The following is a 20,495-nucleotide window of genomic DNA, read 5'->3' on the forward strand; positions in this document are numbered from 1 at the left end:
GAACAGTTAAGAATATTCGATAAAGGTTTGGCGATCACTTTGGGTATAGATAGTAAGAGTTTAGAAGGAATAGTTTCAGAGGGATGTGAAGAGGGTTTCATTTTTTTTAGGATGTTCTCAACTTCCAGGGAGGAAGAGGAATAAAAAATGGAAAGGGAGACTGGTGCGTTTATAGAGGGGAGACAGATTTTGAAGCTGTTGCGAGAGAATTGTGCTGTGATGGAGGATACCTTGTTTTTAAAAAATTGTGCAAGCTCATTGCACCGATTTTTTGAGGAAATTGCAGGTTGTTGTGTGAGGGAGGGCGAGGTTAGATTGGCAACCATGGAGAAGAGGGCCTTGGGATTGTGTTGCAGACCATGTATTTTTTTGGCGTAATATTCTCGTTTGGTTTGGAGTATGGACTTTCTATATTCATGCATACGTTGGTAGTATATTGTTTTGGTTGCGGGGGATTGGTGCTTACGCCAGGACCTTTCTGCAGCTCTGAGATGGGTTTTAAGATCCCTGAGCTCAGACGTGTACCAGGGTTTTCGATTTCTACGGTTTGGGTTTACAGTTTTCGTTATTAAAGGGCAGTGTTTATTGGCGATGCTGAGGGTGGAATTAACCCAGGTGGAGAAGGCGTTGTCGGTGGAGGAGAGATCAATATGGTTGCCTATATCCGAGCATGCTTCCATTACCTGCTATTAAATAAGTTGATTTAGAAAATAGCCACTGCTCTTACCAGCGTCAGTAACATGGGATAGACTTAGTTTTTTGGTACTTGCCAGGTTCTTATGCCCTGGATTGGCCACTGTTGGAAACAGGATGCCGGGCTTGATGGACCTTTGGTCTCACCCAGTATGGCAGGTTCTTATGTTCTTAGACGCTCTTCACCTGCGGCAGCACTGGAATGTGTCTCACTGAATCCTAGGGAAACTCGTGTTTAATCTGCTGGTTTTCTATCCCTCCCTTACCCAGATGTGTGCAACAGCTGGCGGAGGATGGATTCCGCTTGGAAGAGCTTTTCGAGGACTGTACATTTCAGGAAGATGAGAGAGAGATGGTTTTGAAGGCCCTCCAGACCTTGCAGCCAGATTTTCAGCCACCAGTTCGGCTGCAGGCAACTGTTTGCAGCTCTCCTTTGCTCAGAGACTTCTACAGCAAGGTACCTTTTATTCTTCTAGGCCCTTTTGTGTGCCAGAGACCGGTTAGCTACCACCTTTTAATTACATGGACCAGCTGCAAGACTGATGGCCCTCCCATGAACATTGAAAAGCCGGGGGAGGGGCAGGTTCTTTCCCATACTTCAGTCTCATGTGTAAGCCCTTCAACTGGTCTGTGTCATTTTAGGAAGGTAGCTAACAAATTACTCTGTTTTCTAAAAAAAAACCCAAACAAACAGTTTCTCTTTCCACTCCCAGTCCAGCCATTAGTTAAAAAAGTTCGCTCTCTAATTCTCCCACCCAGCCAGGCATAGGTATAAAAAAAAAAATCCTCCTCTGCTCCCAGCCAACCATCAGTTAAAAAAACAAAACAAAACAATAAAGCCCTTCCCCTCTTTCTCAGCAAGCCATAAGATGCCAATTATACAACCCCCCCCCCCTCTCTCTCTCTCCCCACCAGCGACTACAGCCAACAACCTTCCTTGCTGTGGACCTGTGTTCAGGTGGGTCTGGACCCAATGGCCTGATCACTGGGACGGCAGCAGCAGCAGCCGCCAGCCACTAAACATTTGGATGCTGCTGTCCCAATGATCGGTCACTGGGATTGGCCTCACCTGAAAAAAGGGGCAGGGGGTAGGGAGGGGAGTTAGGGGGAGTTGCTGCTGGCATGGAGGTCTTGGAGGGTACCGTGCAGCAGGGAAAGTTGCAGCGCAAGTCTGGCTTTCTCTTTCCTGAATCACCACTGCTCTGTGGACCAGCAAAAATGCTGCCATAGACCAGTGGTTGAAAACCAATGATGTAAGTGTGGGCCTTGCTGAGGGAGGCTCTCTGAGTAGGGCTTTCTCAATAAGAGGTCTGACTTCCACTTGGTATTTGCGCATGATGCAGGAGAGCGTACATTTTTAGAGAAGCATATTGGTGTTCCCTGTACGTACCCGGATCAGTCCGGACAGTGGATTATGTCCCCCTTCCAGCAGATGGAGTCAAAGCAAATTTGTAAGGACGGCTCCTTTTATAGGTTGGAGCGCCCTCTGCGTCCCTTCAGTATTACTCTGACTCCAGCAGATGAAAGTGGCACCTGTGGTTCCTTTGTAATCTTAATAGATTTTGTGAATATTTTTCTTTCTTTGGATGGATCATATGTAAAAAAAAAAGATATACTTAGGAGGATCTGTGTAAGAACTTGTCTTAGTTTCAATTATTCTGAAACTTGCAAACAGAACTTAGGTAATTCAAAAAGTACCAATCTCCTTTCACTTGGGGTAAGTTTTGTACTCTTTTTCTTTACACAGGAGTCCTCTTAATTAATTTCCTTGGTGTGCACGGTGGTCCAACCTCTCCCCCCCCCCCCCCCCCCCCCCCCCCCCCCCCCCCCCCCCCCACTTCCCTAACAGAGAGTGTCTTCTCTAAACACTTTGATAAAGCATTACCTGCTGGATGTTCGGGCACCAGAAGTGGCTGGTTTTGGAGACACTGTCCTGTGAGTGGGTCTTCCAGATTTCCGCCCAGTTTAGCGGAGCTTGGGAACGTCCCATGCGTCTGGACTGATCTGGAGTAGAACAGGAAAGGAAAATTGGTTCTTAACTGTTAACTTTCGTTCCTGGAATACCACAGATCAATCCAGAGACCCTGCCTTCTCTGGAAAGACCATTCAGTGTTTCAGTGACTCTTATGGGTAGATAGTACAGCACTTGTTTTTCGGTCTGGGATTCTTCAGTCATCTCTAGACAAAAGCGCTCCAGTTGGTTGGGAGAACTCGTTCTTTCCTCTGCTCACTTTGGAGGGGTTTTAAAATTTGGTTTATGTTTTATCTCATCTTGGCTTGGGTACAGGTCATACTGAAGGGACCTCAGGTGACTCATTTTCTTAAGTAGCAGAGTGTCAATAAAGTTTGTCGCCATCTGCTGGTAGGGATGAAAACCCCATGCCTCTGGACTAATCTGTAGTAGTCCAGGAATGAAAATTAGCAGGCAAGAACCAATTTTCCTTTCCCTTTCTTTTTCTCCTTAGGCCTGCTAGATGTCAGGTTTAATAATTAATAGGATATCTGGTGATTAAACATATCACATTAACATCGTTACTGGCACAGCGTGCATCTTTCAGTGCCTGTAGTATATGGCGCACATATCTCGATGAGCATTCCAGGTGACTGAAGACTGTTCATTCTTCAGTATAAAACTGATTTCAGATTAGGTTTAATTTGACCAAGGTAGTTTAATGCATACTAGGCTGTAACTGTTGACAGGAATGTGGCTGGGACATCCCTGAGGCTCCCCCGTCAGATTGATAGAAATCCAGTGGCCAGTAGTAGCCAGAGGAACTGATGGTGGCTACCAGATTTCATTATTGAACAGCAATGTTGTTTCCTTGTTTTAGAGCATTGCTTCTTAACTCACTCCTTGGGGGAATACCTAGCCAGTCAGGTATTCAGGATATCCACGATGAAAAGATGCATGAGAGAGATTTGCATACAGTGGAAGAGGTGCATGCAAATCTGTCTCGTGCATATTCATTGGGGATATCCTGAAAACCTGATTGGTTAGGTGTGCCCGAAGGACTGGGTTGAGAAACATTGTTTTAGAGGGCGTTCTGCCTCCAGATCAGTAGCCAGATTCTGAGTAGTAGTCATGTTATCTGCTTCTGGTTAGAAGAGTAATGCAATGAAGTGAATGTCATCAGACTTCATATTTAAATGTGACAGTAATTTCTATTTTTTATTGTTATTATGATCTTATTTGTTTTGTTTTTGTCAAATTTGTTTGATTTACGTTTCTGTGTATTTTTATGATTTTTTTTAATATTATGTATGTTATTTTGTATATCGCTTAGGCCATTTGTGTTAAGCGATTAATAAATCTTTTTAAATGAAATGAAATGTGGCCTCCAGACTTGGGAGGGCTTTCTGCTGCCCGGTGGCTGAGTCTTGCTCACAGTGCTCCTCTTTTTCAGGAGCAATCAGTGTCCTATCAGAAGATGGATTTCCCCCTGCACAATCTGCAAGAAAGATTCCACAGTCAGCTGGAGTTGGAGAAAGCCGACACCATCACCATTGATTCTGTAGAAGCCATCAAACCCCTGACAGAGCAGCAGGTGAAAGCGGTGAGTGCCCCTAGCTGCATTTGGAAGTAGTGTTACTGTAAAACAGCAGAAGGGACTTTTATTTTTAATGAGTACAGTAGGTGTGTGAGGACCCCTGGCTTGCTCCCTTCGAGGGAAGGGGATCTGAAGGGGTATTATTGTGTTGCATTAAGGGATGAAAGCTGCTGTTGGTTGGTACTGTTCTATTTGATTTGTTGGGAATGAAGGGCTTGTCTCATTGCTTTGCTTTCTCTCTTCAGAGAGAGCTGTTGAATGCACTGCGTTCCCATTGGCGGCAGTCCCTTCTCCAGTCCCTGAGGGAATCCAAAGTTCGGATGGCGGCTTTAACCCCACGTTCCCTGCGTATGAATCTGTATCCTTTCCTCTGTGTTCTAGATGAGAGGGAATACGTGGAACTCATGCTTCAGGTGACACATTTCTTTGACCTTCTCTTTGTACTGCTCTTTCATCGAGTGTTTCCCTCTATCTGCCTGTTCCTGTTCGTACCCCAGAGAGGTCCAGACATGTGGGTTTTGCATCCCTACCAGCAGATGGAGGAAGAGAACTAAAAACTTTGAGGCACTGCTACATTAATGAGTGCCACCTGCAGACTCTCTATATTTCTCTGTCTCCAGCAGATGGTAGAGAGGCAAGCCTGCAGTTAAGAAAGAAGGGACAGAAGACGAGAAGTTAGAATTTCCTAGCGTGTAGCCAGACGGACTCAGGACCAATGGGTTATGTGCTCCCCTGCTAGCAGTTGTAGACTGAGTCGGGTTTCAAAGCAGAAGTCACCCTGCAGTGAGCTCAGCCATTCAGTATCTCTCCGTCTCCTAGCAGATGTGGACGTGCTATCCCCACACCAGCAGCGGTGTTTAGCAGGATTGCAGTACTAGCTCAAAGAAGAAAATTTTACCTTTACCTTTAAATTGGAGAAAGATCGAGTCCTGCTTTCCTGCGGTGATACCTAAAGGTCCCTTCCCCAGTTGAGAATTTCTGAGGCGATTTCCGAGATCCCTCAGAGGTGAGCCTCTATCCAGTTCCCAGCATGAACTTTGCTGCTGAAGCAGCTGAAAGGCAGCGTGTGCCGAAGCCAAGTGCGGCGGTGAAGGCCTAAGCCCTCTCCCCCTCCTGCAGCCAGAGACAGTCTCTGTACTCAGCTGGTAAGCGCTGAGCCCAGGTAAGTAAAGAAGAACTCCTCTGTTTCAGAGACGTGGAAGGGCTTCGGTAAGTCTTTCCTCCGGTCTTGTACGGTGCGCCATACTGACGACGTACCTGATCCCGATAGGGAAAGGGGTTTCAGAGCGGGTTGAGCGGCCCCCCGATGGTCTAGGCCCCACTTCAGGCTCAGTGGGCTCTTTATGTGGCAGGCCACAGCAGTGCCATTTTCCCCAGTTGACCGTCGGTACACGCGGCGAGAGCCGGTCTTGTGTGCCTAATGCGCGCATAAGTGCTCGCACTCCTCTGCGAATACCTGCGGCATAACCCTACGCTTATACTTACTCGTGTCCAGATGGATTTGTGCGCGCTAGCCGGCTGAACGCACAGCCTATAGTGAATTATGGCTCCGGCAACAAAGAAGCACAAGCAACACTCTTTGTGCTGCGTGCCATATTAGGGCTGCACAGTCTGATCTAGATTCCTTCCTGTGTCAGCACTGTGAGGAAACCCAGGGAGGGCTGGACTCTCAGAACTTCTCCAAGCCCAGCCCCTCCCAGTCGGAGGATGGGTCAACCACGACCCTATCTGGTAGCACCCCGGAATTGTGCAATTCTGGGGCTGCGTCCTCCTCAGGAGAGGGCAGTTCAGCAGCGCCTACCCCAGTTCTTCCTGGGCTAGGTATGGACCCGGCGACCTTTTCTTGGGTGGAATTCTTTCCGGGCCGTCAAGTCGTTGTCCAGGAGCAGTTAGCTGCTCCCCCTGCCCGGTCTGAGCCCCAGCTGGGAAGGCCTTGTCCTTCCAGCCCTATCAGTATGCCTTGGGACATGCCTCGCCTCACCAAGGGTATCCCTGACAGGGACCCAGACACCATGGACGATGAAGAGGTTGCAGGCTTGTTGGAGGACGGGGAAATCCCTCCAGGCCTGGAGCCCTACTGGACCATGCTTTGGTTTTTCCACAGAGATGAATTGCCGGCCCTGGTCTCCTAGACCCTGAAGACTCTGGGAGTTCCCGGCATGGGACCCTATGTCGGAACCAAAAGAAGAATCCCATCCTGGTGTCTACGGAAAGCCTCTTGCTATTTCCCGATGCTGGAAGCCATCCAGGAGTTGATTGACCAGGCGTGGGAAGCCCCAGAAGCCAGCTTTAAAGGAGGTCGGGCCATGGAGGCCTTGTTCTCTGGACTCTGTGGCCAAAGAACGCCTGCGTTTTCCAAAAGTGAATGCCCTGGTCTGTGCCATTTCAAAGCAAACAACTATCCCAGTAGAGGAGGAGCGGCCTTGAAGGATACGCACGATAAGCAGCTGGAGTCCATCCTTAAGCAAGCCTTTGACGTGACACTGCAGATCGCTTCCTATTGTGCCCTGGTGGCTTGCTCGTGTCTGCTTCTCTCAAGAGAGGCAGATAGCTCAGGGGTGCATTCCAGAGAGGTGTTGGAGCCCGCCATGGCCTTCCTGGCGGATGAAAGCTCTGACTTAGTGTGCACCTTGGCCAGAGGAGTAGCCTCAATGGTGGCAGCCAGAAGACAGCTATAACTACGAAATTCTTCAGTGGATGCAACCTCTAAGGCAAACCTCACAAAGATGCCCTTTAAGGTTCCCTCCTATTCGGAAGCGAATTGGAAAAGCTAGCCAATAAATGGGGTGAATCTGCAGTGCCTTGGCTACCGGAAAATAAGAAGAGGTTGCAGCGCCCCCTCGCCAATGAGGGGTCGGGTTAGGGGCAACCAGCACTTCCGGCCGTACAGAAACTCGTCATTTTAGACATCTCGGCCCTCTGGAAGGTCTCAGTCCTTTCAGAGCTGACAATCAAAAAGAGGAACTGGTTTGGGCTCATGTTCAACCCGAACTTCACAATGACATTTGGCCGGCCCAACCACGGGACAAGGAGATAAGGGGCTGACTATCCCTCTTCTATCAGTGGTGGGTTGAGATCACGTCGGACAAATGGGTACTGGATATCATACAAGAAGGAAACGCTTGGGAGTTTTGCAGCATCCCTCGGGACACGTTCATGATGTCATCTTGCCACTCCCAGCACAAGAAACTGGCAGTGGAATCCACATTGATAAGGCTCCTCAGTTTGAGGGCTATAACCCTGGTACCTAGTCCTGGGAAAATATGGGGCGTTATTCCATCTGTTTCATTATTCCCAAGAAGAAGGGTTCATTTCGCCGCATCCTGGACCTCAAGAGCGTCAGTTGTCATCTGCGAATAATCCACTTCCGCATGGAAACTCTCCACTTCATCATATTGGCCATACAACCAGGAGAGTTCTTAACCTCCCTGGACCTCTTGGAGGCCTGCCTACCTGCATATCCCAATCCTTCAAGACCAGCAGTGTTTCCTATGCTTTGTGGAGCTGGGCCGCCATTATCAGTTCCGGACGTTGCCCTTCTGCCTGGCAACCGCCCCCAGAACATTCTCCAAAATTATGGTAGTTGTGGCGGTGGCACTGAGGAAAAAGGGATCCTGGTGCACCCATATTTAGACAACTGGCTGATCTGGGCGAAGTCGTCAGAAGAGAGCCTCCAGGTGACCACCAAGGTCAGGTCCCTGTTTCAGGAACTTAGTTGGGTGGTGAACATGGACAAGAGCAGCCTTAAGCTCTCCCGGTCCTTAGAGTACCTGGGAGTCTGGTTCGACACCAAGCAGGACAAAGTCTTCCTCCCTCCTTTAAGGATAAGGAAATTGATGTGCCAAGTGCGGCAGTTGACAGACATGATACGCCTCAGGGTGTGGAGCTACCTCCAGGTCCTCAGCCTCATGGCGTCAACCCTGGAGGTATTACCATGAGCGAGGGTACACATGCGGCCACTCCAACGCTCCCTGCTGTCACGTTGGAACCCACTGTCTCAAGACTACTGGATTCGCCTCCATCTGCCGATGGAAGTATGTTCTCAACTCCAGTGGTGGCTACAGGAAGTTCATCTAAGCAAGGGTGTAAGCCTGTTCCCACCGAACTGGCTAGTCCTCATGACAGATGCGAGTCTTCGAGGGTGGGGAGTTGACAACTCAGGGGCAATGGACCCTGGAAAAGGCACGCTGGAACATAAACTGCCTGGAAGCCCGAGCTGTCAGATTAGCGGGTCTGCAATTCAGTCACAGGCTCCAGGGACAGGCAGTCCGTGTGATGTCAGACAATGCAACAATGGTACCCTACATCAACCACCAGGAAGGAACCAAAAGCCACCTTATGGAATGGGCGGAGTTAAATCTACAAGGGATCTCGGCCTCCCACATCACAGGAAAAGACAGTTGGAGCAGACTTTCTCAGGGGAATGGGAGCTGTCGACCAGAGCCTTCCAGCTCCTGGTAGATCACTGGGGCCTCCCATCCAATGACCTACTGGCCACATCTCACAATGCGAAGGTCCCCCAATTCTTCAGTCGCAGAAGAGATCAGCGCTCCCAAGGGATCAATGCCCTTGTCCAGACCTGTTCAGAGGAGGATTTACTATATGCCTTACCTTCTTGGCCTCTGCTGGGCAAGGTCATCCACAAGATCCAGGTTGCCCTGGATTGGCCCAAACGCCCGTGGTATGCAGACATGCGGAGGCTTCTAGTGGAGACCCCGCCTATGCCTCCCTCCGCACAGGGACCTTCTCCAACAAGGTAAGATCCTTCATGAGGACCCAACTCTGTTTTGTCTTACGGTCTGGCCTTTGAGAAGGCTCGCCTGACAAAGCAGGGATATTTGGTGGCAGTAATCGCCATCTTGCTCTGCGCGCAGAAGCTCTCGACGTCCTTGGCATACATGTGGATCTGGAGAATATTTGAGGCCTGGTGCGAGGAACGCGGGGTTCCCCCTCGGACGTCCAAGATCCCCATGATTCTGGAAGTTTTACAGGGCAGCCTGAACGAAGGGTTGTACCTCAACTCCTTGAAGGTCCAGGTGGCGGCGCAGTTCTGTTTCAGGGGTGAGGTGAACAGAACCCGCCTGTCTATGCATCCAGACTTGGCCCGTTTCCTAAAAGGGGTTAAACACCTCCGACCACCCTTAAAATGGCTGAATTCCTATGGAACCTCAATCTAGTATTGGACTTTTTATCAGGGCCTTCCTTTCGGCCATTGCCCAGTCTGTCTCTACGTCTGTTAACCCTGAAGACTGAATTCTTTGTGGTGATATGCTTGGCTCGTCTCATCTCTGAACTTCAGGCGCTGTCATGACGGGAGCCGTTCCTCCAGTTTACTCCAGGAATATGTTACAGCTTTGCAGTGTCCCTTCCTTCTTACCAAAGGTAGACTCTGAGTTCACCTGAACCAGTCCATTTCCTTACCGTCCCTAGATAGACTCAAGGACACGGAAGACTACCACCTCCTACGCCACTTAAACATCAGTAGGCTTTTAGTACGATATCGGGAATGTTCAGAACCGGTGCGCAAGACGGATCGCTTGTTTGTTCTTCACGTGGAAGGAAACAAGGCGAAGCAGCTTCGCAAGCTACTATAACTCGCTGGATCAAGGAAGTGATCACGGGAGCTTATGTAGAGGCAGGGAAGCCTTTCCCCCTTCAGGTTAAAGCTCATTCCATTAGGGCCCAGGCAGTATCCTAGGCGGAAGCTAAGCTACTGTCTCCCATCGACATCTGCCGAGCAGCGACGTGGTCCTCCTTGCACAACTTCTTCAGGTTCTATCGCCTGGACGTCCAGGCCCGAGAGGACGCAGCCTTTGTGAGGGCGGTGCTAACTGGACCACAGGCAGCTTCCCGCCCTGCTTGGGTGTAGCTTTTGTACATCCCATTGGTCCCTAGTCCATCTGGCTACACGCTAGGAAATGGAGAAATTGCTTACCTGATAATTTCATTTTCCTTAGTGTAGACAGATGGACTCTGCATCCCGCCCACAGGTGCTCAAGAATGGTGCCAAGGAATCGCCCAAGAGGTGAATCTCTATTCTAAGAGGTTACGGGTAAGTCATTGCCCTTTCCCTAGATCAGGGAATCTATAATACTGCTGGGATTCAGCGCTTATGTTTGGTTGAGTACAGTTACGGTCATCAGTTTTGTTTTTTTAATCAAGTTTTTAATCATTTTTATCCAAATTTTATTCCGTTTTTTTCAATAGTAGGTCCACAATGGCTTTTGAAGAGAATACTGAATGACTGAGGTCACTGCAGGAGTGTATCTAGGGTGACGTCAGCTTTGAAACCTGACTCCGTCTCCATCTGCTGGCAGGGGAGCACATAACCCATTAGTCCTGAGTCCATCCCTCTACACTAAGGAAAACAAAATTATCAGGTAAGTAATTTCTCCAATTGCTCCCTGAGATGTTAAGTTCCTTCGTGGGCCATCCCTCAGGCTGATCAGGTTTAGCCCGCAGCAGATCTAGTGGTCTGACAGTCAGGGGTCCCGGTTCCCTTTTATCCCTGAAGGCTCCTTCCTAGAGATGTTGCCAGCAGCAGGAAAGTATTCCTTTTTTTTGCTTGAATTTCTTCCTTTGCTGTGGCGGCTGTTTCTTTTAAAAAAAAATAAAATAATAAAATAAATAAAAAAGTGTTACATGCTAGGGAAGGGGGAACAGTGTAGCTCCTCTGTTCTCAGTTTCGAGCTGCTCGGGGAGCCGGAGGCTGCACTGAGCCGTGTTCCCCTCTCCTGCGAGCCGCAATCACGCAGCCTCTGTACCTCTGCGGCAGGCCTGGCCGCATGGAGACAACATGGCACCGACAGCGGTTTCCCAGTGTGGGAAAACTTGTCGGGCTGGAGGCCTGGCTCAGGGACAGCAGAATGCAGCTGCGCTATGCTACAATTATTTTCTAGAAGGGAGGGGCCCTCCGGGGGGGAAACGAGGTTCCCAAGGCCCTGTCAGGATCAATACTGGGAGCCTAAGCAGCCTGTCAGGGAGGAGAAGGGCTACAGCTCGGAAGGTGAGAGACTCCTGGGAGCCCAGGGACTCCCCTCCCCTGTTGTCTCCAGCGATCCCTTCGGGGGTGGGGGGGGGATGAGATGTGAGCTCTGGGCGGGACAGAGGAGAGGATAAAGTGGAGTTTTCCTCAGAATTTGTCTTGCTTATGCATAAGCCGTTTTTAACCAGGAAAAGCACTGGCTATAAAAGGGCATTTCTATCAGCCGTCTCGTCCTGCTTCAGAGAGGCCGAGGGGCTCCTTTCCTGGGGGACAGGGGACATCCTGAGGGGCCTGGTGGCTCAGATGATTCGGACCTCAATGACCCGGAAAAAGGTCTTGGGCTTGGTCCGGGGTGGATCAGGATGACCCACAGATCTCACAGTGGATGTTGATCAGGCTGATCCTGAAGAGGTCCCTATAATGGAGGGAGATGACCCACGCGTGGTTTGTCTGTTCCCTAAGGAGGTCTTGAGGCCCCTTCCTTCCCATGTTCGGAAGGAACTGGGTATTAAGGTGGTCCAGGAGGAGTCTGACAATGAAGGGGTGGATCGGGTGTTAGTTGGACTCCAGGGCCACCAAAAGTCTTTCCTTTCCCTAAAAAGATCACTGAACTGGTGAACCAGGAATGGGACTTCCAAAGGTGAGCCCCAAGGTGGCTAGAGCCAAAGCAAAACTGTATCCCCTCACGGAGGATATCCTGCAGCTGCTGGTATTGCTGAAGGTGCATTCTTCAGTCCCTGCGATCACTAAGAAGTCGAACATTCTGGTTGTGGGTTGGCAGCATTAAAGGACGCACAAGACTGTAAGCTTAGAGATTCATCGGGAGAGGATGTTCGAAGTCTCGGCGCTGAGCCTGTGAGCAGCGATCTGATGCAGAAGGCCTGTTCATGCTGGGTCCAGAAGTCTCAGGAAAAGACTTCAGCAGATGCTGGGGTTAATGGCCAGGATTGTAGATGAGGCTGACATGCTTTATGACTTGAGCTGGACTTTGGCCAGAAATATGGCCATGGCGGTCTCAGTGCGATGTCTGCTGTGGTTGCAGCTCTGTAATCTTTCCTTTTAACAAAGGAAAATTGATGAATGTTTTGGGGGAGTCTAAAGGGAATAAGCTGCTGGGAGGATAAGTTGATAGTCAGGAAGTCTTTTCTGCCTCAATCTAGGTTTCAGGAGTTGCAGCGATTTTTGTCCCAATAAGGGTTTTGCACGGTCTTTGGGGCAGAACCAGGGTTCCAGTAGGCACCATTCTGACTAGGGGGCCGGCGGCGGTAAGGATTCACAATGAAGCCAGGCTGGTCCACTCTCTCGAGTTGGCAGTGGAAGGCCATATATCACAGTTTTACGAAGAGTGGAGCAGGATTACCTTGGACCAATGGGTCCTAGAGGTAATAATGGATGACTATGCTTTAGAATTTTTTCGCCCCATTCACGGAAGCTTTTGTGGTGCATCATTGCAATGTCCAAGGCAAGCAAGCGGCAATTCAGGACATGTCACCTTCAGTTGCTGGCATGATAGTACCGGTAGCGGCCAGGGAAGCGCGGTCACGGGAAGTACTTGATTTATTGTGTTGTGCCAATAAAGGAAGGAGCCTTTCATCCCACCCTCGATCTGCAAAAGGTGAAATGAGATACTGCGAGTTCCCTGTTTTTCCATATGGCAACATTGCAGATGGTGATGGTGGCAGTTTGTCTCATGGAATTTTTGGGCCTTGCTGGACTTGATGGAAGCCTATCTGCACATACCTATTCGGGAAGAACATCAAAGTTTCTTTATGTTATGGCTCTGGGGTAACTTTTCCAGTTTCGGGCCCTCCTGTTCGGTTTGGTGACTGTACCTCGCACATTCACAAAGGTGATGGTGGTGGTGGCAGCAGTTTTCTGCCAGATGACTGGCTTATCCAAGGGAAATCGGAGGAGGTATGCCGGCAGTCTATGTGCACAGTGATGGATATGTTGTGGTTCTTGAGCTGGGTGGTGAATTTGGTGAAGAGTCATCTGAGCCTCACCCAGATGCTGGAATATTTGGGAACAAAGTTCGATACTCAGCTCGGCAGAGTGTTTCTCACCTCGGAGAGGATTTGAAAGTTACAATCCCGGATTTTGCGGATGCCAGTGCCCAGGGCTTTGGATTATCTTCAGGTCCTGAGTTCAATGGCATCTACATTGAATTTGGTTCCATGGGCGTTTGCCCATGTATGCCCTCTACAGGAGGTGTTGCTGTCTCGCTGGAATCTGCTGTCAGAGGAGTTTCATCGGCCTTTACTGCTGCAGGGTACTTCCATATTCAGTGTCTCGTGGTGGCTGTGTTGGCCCAGTTTGGAGAAAGGGATGGGCCTTGAGGTTCTGGACTGGGTTATAGGGATCACAGATGCCAACCTCAAGAGTTGGGAGGCAATCTGTCAAGAAAGGCTGGCACAAGGACTGTGGTTTCCAGCAGAAGCATCTTGGTTTATCAATCGCTTGAAAACGAGAGCAGTGTGTGGAGCGTTGGTGGAATTCCTTCCACAAGTCCAAGGTTGAATGGTCAGTGTGTTTTCGGACAATGTGACAAGGTGACTTATATCAATCGGCAAGCGGGAATGAAGAGTCGTGTGGTTGCCCAAGGATCCCGGGACCTTTTTGCCTGGGCGGAGTGACATTTTCAGGGGATAGCTGCTTCACATGTTGCGGTATCTTAGGTACCAGTTGGACCTGGGAGAATGGGAGCTGTTAAAGGAGTTCTTCGGCTTTATCCAGTCTCATTGAGGCAGTCCCCGTCTGGATTTGATGGCGTCAAGGCAGCAAGTTTCTTCAGCTGTAGATGATAGGTTGCAGCCAAGGGCATAGATGCTCGGGTTCTTCCATAGCTGACAAGGATCCTGTTATATGTGTTCCCTCCATAACCGTAAATAGGTTGAATGTTTAGGCACATCAAGAGGTATCCAGGCCAGGTGTTACTGGGGTTGCTGCAGAGGCTGCGTCATCCATGGTTCACAGATCTGGTTTAGCGCCCAATTGACAAGTCCCTGAGATTGCACATTTGCATGGTCTGTTAAAGCAAGGTCTTATTTTCTAGGATTGGGCAGATCACTTTTGTCTCGCAACTTGACTTTCCAGAGCAGCGCTTGCAACAAAAAGGATACTCTGAAGTTCCTATGTTAAACTTTGTTATGATACACTTAGTTACGTTATAATCTATTATGTTAATCGTATGCTTTTGCTCTCTACTCTCCCACTCTGTAAATCCCCTGTTCATTGTAACTTTATCTTCCTAGTTAATTGGTTACCCCTTGTTTCAATGTAAACCGGTACGATAAGACACTAGTCTTGAGTATCGGTATATCAAAATTATCTAAATAAATAAATTTTCAAAGGCTTAGTTTACAATTCCTTGCAGGTTCAGGTGGCAGCCTTGGGGTGTCTCAGAGGTATACTCCCAGGAAAAGGTTATTGGCCTCAAGTCCGGATGTTATGAGGTTTTTGAAGGGGGTCAAGAATCTGTGGCCGCCAGTGCATAGATTGGATCCAGCATGGAGTTTAAATTTGGTCTTGCAGGTGCTTTGTGGGCCTCCGTTTTGAGTCGTTGAGGAAGGCATCATTAAAGGACCTCACGCTGAAGGCGGTATTTTTTGGTGGCAATTTTTTCGTTCAGAAGGATCTCGTAGCTGCAGGCTTTGTCCTGTAGGGAACCGTTTTTGAAGATTTCGGACAAGGGTGTTTCTTTGCGTTCAGTACCTTTGTTCCTGACTAAGTTGGTATTTCTGTTTCACCTGAATCAGAATGAGGAGCTCCTGTCTTCTTGAATTGATCTGCTGAGTTGCCAGAGGCAAAGGTCACACGCAGTTTTCGGTGGTCAGATCATTTGTTTGTATTGTTTGGAGATGCCAGAAATGGATGCAAGGCCTCCAAGGGCACGATAGTGCGTTGGCTGAAGGAAAGCTATAGTTTCAGCCTGCCTTTATATAAGGGGAGAAGAATTCCAGATGGGTTGCATATGCACTCTGCTAGAGCACAGGTAGCATCCTGGGCCGAGTGTCAATTAGTGTCGCCGCAGGAGATTTGTAGAGCAGTGGTGTAGTCTTCTCTTCACACTTTTTCTTGCTGTTACTTAGATATTCAGGCTCCAGGAGAGCCGACCTTTGGCGAAAGTGTGTTGAGATGGGGTCTTTCGTGGGCCCGCCCAGTATAGGGGTGCTTTGGTACATCCCACTTTTCTGGACTGTTCTGGGGTACGAACAGGAAAAGAAATTAGGTTCTTACCTGCTACTTTTTGTTCCCGAAGTACCACAGGTCAGTCCAAAGACCCACCCCCTTAATTTTCTCAAGACCGTTACTGCAAGTCTGTGTTCTGGCTTGCTTACTGATAAGAGCTGTCAGAATGTATATATACAGAACCTAAAGAAGTTTGCCAGTTTGTGGTTAGCCCCTTGGGTTGATTTGTGGTTTTTCTGTTTGGGTGGGCTTCAACCTTTGGCTTTGGTGTTCGCTCTCATTTAGGGGATTGTTGAGTTGTTACTTTATAGTTGGCTTGGCTACAGATCAATACTGAGGGACTGCAGGTGGCACTCTTGGTTATGAGGCAGTGCCTCAAAGTTTTTAGTTCTTTGCCTCCATCTGCTGATAGGGATGCATAAACCCACTTGTCTGGACTGATCTGTGGTACTTCAGGAACAAAAATTAGTAGGTAAGAGCCAGTTTTCCTTTTGCAGTGCTGCTGTATGTAACCTTCTCCTGGCTGTTTTTGCTGGAAAACACTGATTTTTTTTTTGTCTTTTTAAATGCTTGCCCTTCCAGAGTCTCTCCAACTTGCCCCCCAAAGGGGAATCGCTGTTGATTATAGCAAGGGAGTTGGGAGCCAAGATCTACAGCAGATGTGCTATCCGCAGAAGGATGCATTACCAGATGGTGGACAAGATTCAGACCATTTACAATTCTTATCTGCAGCTACTTGCTAAAGACTCGCAGGTGAGGGGCCACATCGAGGTCTGCCTCGTAAGCATTCATGTCTCTGCACTGTATGGGAAGGTAAAAGGGTAAGCAGGGGCCCCTTTTCCACCAGTCTGTTGTTGCCTTTTCGTTTAGGCTGGTAAAGTGCACTAGAATTGGAATTGGAAGCCCCTGGGTAGCAGAGGGTTAATGTTGGTATCTTATGCAGATTGGCATCAGGCTCTGTGGCAAGTTGGAGATGAACACCATTCCACTGGGAAATTTGCATAACGGAGATGATGGAGACGAGGCAGGGCTGGAGAGGTGATGCCTGAATAACAGGAGGCCTGGTGTCCTCTTCCTCCTTTTGCTTTTCTAGTTGGATAATTATCTGCCCCGAGAGTACTGGGAGAAGCTGGAGGCAGAAATGGCATCGGGCCCCTCCTTAACCAGTAATGACTCGCCTTGGCCCCATGTCATCCTGGTGCAGCTGGGGACACACCTGGTGGACCTCATGGTGCAGGGGATCAGGGTGCAGAAGAATATTCTGAGCAGCAGCTTGGAGCAGAAACTTATCCCTGTGCTCTACCATATGTATTCCTTCCGCAGCAACCGCCAGGTGAGTTCTTCGTCCCCCAAGTGAGGCACCCAGGCCTCTTCTCTTCTTTTTCTGCTTCTCTTTACTTTTCTCCAATAGCTGAGTAAGGTAATGGTGCTCACTGTTGCAACCAGTCAGAGTTCAGGCCTTTATGCTTCTTTGGCTGCCCTTGTTCAACACTGCAACTGCCCAGAGAGCATTGGTAGAATGTGCGAAGAGGCGCCTGCTCTCTGCCATTCTCAGGAGTTGGGATCCTGATCTTGTTCTGCTGATGTTCTGCCTTTTTCCTCCCACTTCTCCCCTCACAGATTGGCTTCATTAAACCCCACCCGATCCTCACCCAGATCCTGTCTGATGCTGCTGAGAGCTCGTTGACCTTTGATGCCTTTGTCATGCCCATGCTGTGTCCACCAGTGCCTTGGACCTCACCCCGTTTTGGTGCCTACATTCTCACTCCTTCCAAACTGATGCGGTATGTGGAGGGAGCCATCCAACACCAGCTGCTGTTGGAGAAATGTCCCACGAGCCAGCTGCACCCGGTACTGGATGCACTGAACCAGCTGAGCAACTGTGCCTGGAAGATCAACCAGCGGGTCCTGGACATTATAATTTCCATCTTTAATGACAAGGGCAACGAGAAGCTGGACATCCCACCTCCCCTCTCCGAGGCACCTGATATGCCCAAGCCCCACCTGGAGGAAGGCCAGTCTTCCTGGGATAAGAGTGTCCTGAAGCGGGAAATGGCACAGTGCAGGAAGAAGATGGCAGAGATGTACAGCCTACGCATGGACGCCCTGTACAAGCTTTCCATCGCCAATCACATGCGCAACCAAGTCTTTTGGTTCCCCCACAACATGGACTTCCGGGGCCGCACCTACCCGTGCCCACCTTACTTCAACCACTTGGGCAATGATGTCACCCGGGCCATCTTGCTTTTTGCAGAGGGTAAACCACTGGGGGAACACGGGCTCAACTGGCTGAAGATCCACCTCATCAACCTGACTGGGCTGAAGAAGAGGAGCTCTCTGCAGCAGAGGTTGCAGTATGCCAATGAAATCATAGAGGACATACTGGATTCAGCGGATTACCCGTTGACGGTAGGTGCTTCTCTGGGTCCTGTCTTTCACCAGTTGTGCTGTACAGATTTTTCTGCCGGTTCTGAGTAGCATGGGTCTAATCTTTTGCATAAGTACACAGATGACTTGCTCAGAATAGTGCTTGTATTTCTAGCCCTCTGTGCGGATCCCAGGCGGATGATAGTGCATGCAGATGCACCCAAGATGTAGCCCTTGTATGTTTCGTATGAGAACCTGATTGTTTTGGCTGTTCTCAGAATGTGAAGAGAGGAGGGGGCCTGTCTGGGGGTTGGTTTCTGATTCTGGTTCTCTGACCTCCAGGGACGAAAGTGGTGGATGAGTACTGATGAGCCCTGGCAGGCGCTGGCATGCTGCATGGAAATCGCAAAGGCATTAAGGTCACCTGATCCAGCCAAATATATTTCCCATTTTCCAGTGCACCAGGTGCGTGAGCTGAGGCTTTATGTATGGGTCTGGTGGTGCCGGGATGTCATCTGGTATTTATACAGGGAATGGTTTTCTGGGCTCACAGATAGTGGGGAAAGGACTGGACTGTGCCCTGGGATTATAATTGCAGTGGAGTGGGCAGTGGTGTATTTTGGGGTTACTCACTATAGAGGGGAAGGCTGGCAAATGGAATGCAGTGTGGGGTTATTCAAGGGGTGGAGGAGTAGCCTAGTGATTAGAACAGCAGGCTACTAACCGGGGAAATCAATGTTCAAGTTCCACTGTTGCTCCTTGTGACCTTGGACAAGTCACTTTCCCTGTACGTACCCAGGTCGTCCAGACCCCTGGGTTTTGCCGCCTTTCCAGCAGTTGAAGACAAAGTTTCACAGGCACTGCCTCTTAACCCGGTTTGCCACCTGCTGCTTCTCAGTATTTCTCTGTCTCCAGCAGATGGAGGTGGTGCAAAACCTGCGGTTCTGATCCCAAGCTTAAAAAAAAAAAAAAAAAAAAAAAAAAAAAAAGGGAACATAGTATTTTCCTGTTATTGGCCTCCCAGGGAGTAGTCAGGTCCTGGTGAGACCATCCTCCCTGGTTGTAGGTATTGGACAAACAGGGGCTGGGAACCCCAAAATTTGCTCCTGTGTCTGCCAGTGGGATGACAGCTGATGGTCCAGCTCCCTCCCTCCTTCTGCAACGGTCTCCTGCAGCCTCTGCTATTACTTCAGAGAAGTATCCCTTCTCTTGCCTCCTTTCTGCTCCTTTCTTTCTCTGGGGTGCCTGTTTAGCTCTCCTGATAAAGTTTTTAAAAAAAAAACAACTCCTCCATGAAAGGGAAATGGATGGGCAGTGTTAACTGAGGCTGTGCGGCAGAGACCAATTGCTGAGACTTGAGCCCTGGGGACATTTCAGAGAGAGGTTGGTGGGCTTTTTTCTCCCGATTGAGTTTCTTCCTCCCCCCTCCTGCGGCTGCTGGCGCCTGCCCCGCAATTAATCTAGGGCAGCATGCCTTGCAAGAGCCGGTGCTCACGCTGCGGTGAAGCTTTCCAGCTGCGCATTGTCCATCTGCTGCAACCGTTGCCTCCCTGGAGGGGAGGGCTCTTCTGGCGCGCCCGCGGCGGCAGTTTCACAGCAGCTGAGCATTGGGAGGTTGCTCACTGCTCAGGAGCTCCCGGCTGACCTGTTCCCCCTTGGTGCGGGAATGGCGGCCATTTTTAACGCTTTTCGTGGCATGGAAGGGATCTTCCCCTGGCGCTTTCTCCCGCTAATTCCTCCCTGCTGTGGCCCAAGGGGCCCTGGGGGAGCTCTAGGGAGAGGACCCCGATTCCCCAAAGGGGAATTCTGTGGATCCTACGGCCTTCTCCCCAGAATTTATACTGTTGATGCACCAGGCTTTTCTTGCCAGCTCTGCTCACAAGAGGGGAGCTTCCAACCTCAAGAGGTCCACTGGTACTCCTGGCAAGAGGCCAGGAAGGAAGATACAGCGACTAGAGTCCGTGTTCAGAGCCCCATGGCACGGGGTTTCACCCGGGATGTCTCTTCTGAAGCCTTGGACCCGGGGAAGGGGCCGGTGGACCCCCCTCTGCCCTCAGGTGCTCCGGGCCTGACTAATTGCCTTCTGTGGAGGAGGATGACCCTAACGTAGTCCACTTATTTCAGCGTGACAAATTAGTGCCTTTGATTCCTCAAGTCCTAATGGAGCTAGGAATTGCGGAGTCACTCTCGGAGCTGAGCCTGGACGTGGTGGATCCCATCCTAGCGGGCTTGCGCGGGCCTGCTAAGACCTTCCCCCTGCATGCCAATGTGAAACAGCTACTGCTCCAGGAGTGGGATACTCCTGAGACAGGGCTAAAGTCAGCAGGGCAATGGACAAGCTGTATCTTTTGCCCGAGGACGTTTTGGAACTGCTAAGGCTTCCTAAGGTGGATGCATCTGTTTCAGCGGTTATCAAGCGGACAACCATTCTGGCGGCAGGAGCAGCGGCTTTGAAAGATCTTAAGGATCACAAATTGGAGAGCAAAAAGAATTTTTTGTTTCTCCCCTGGGCATTTGTGCTACAGTCTGTAGCAGTTATATAATGTGGGCAAGCCTACCCTGGGTGCAGCAATTGCAGAGTGCAAAGGACCTTGCTTCTCCAGAGGCGAAACAGGCAGAGTGATTAGAAGTGGCAGTGGTTTATGGTGCGGATAGTGCTCTGTAATCTGCTTTGCACTTTTTCATGCACGATGGTGCATGCAGTGTCTGCTCAG

The 20,495-nt window shown here is 49.7% G+C and overlaps 1 protein-coding gene across 1 annotated transcript in view; it reads left to right on the forward strand.

Annotated features, from left to right (window-relative positions):
- Positions 1–20,495, forward strand: part of POLRMT (RNA polymerase mitochondrial) — a 77,468-nt gene that overhangs the window by 4,101 nt on the left and 52,872 nt on the right. Inside the window, 7 exon segments of the mRNA XM_029613590.1 lie at positions 964–1,150; positions 4,098–4,247; positions 4,487–4,654; positions 15,997–16,167; positions 16,508–16,747; positions 17,035–17,823; positions 18,124–18,246. Of these exon segments, the coding sequence (XP_029469450.1) occupies positions 964–1,150; positions 4,098–4,247; positions 4,487–4,654; positions 15,997–16,167; positions 16,508–16,747; positions 17,035–17,823; positions 18,124–18,246 (1,828 nt within the window).

This window comes from Rhinatrema bivittatum, chromosome 8, assembly GCF_901001135.1.
Source record: "Rhinatrema bivittatum chromosome 8, aRhiBiv1.1, whole genome shotgun sequence".
Classification (NCBI taxonomy): domain Eukaryota; kingdom Metazoa; phylum Chordata; class Amphibia; order Gymnophiona; family Rhinatrematidae; genus Rhinatrema; species Rhinatrema bivittatum.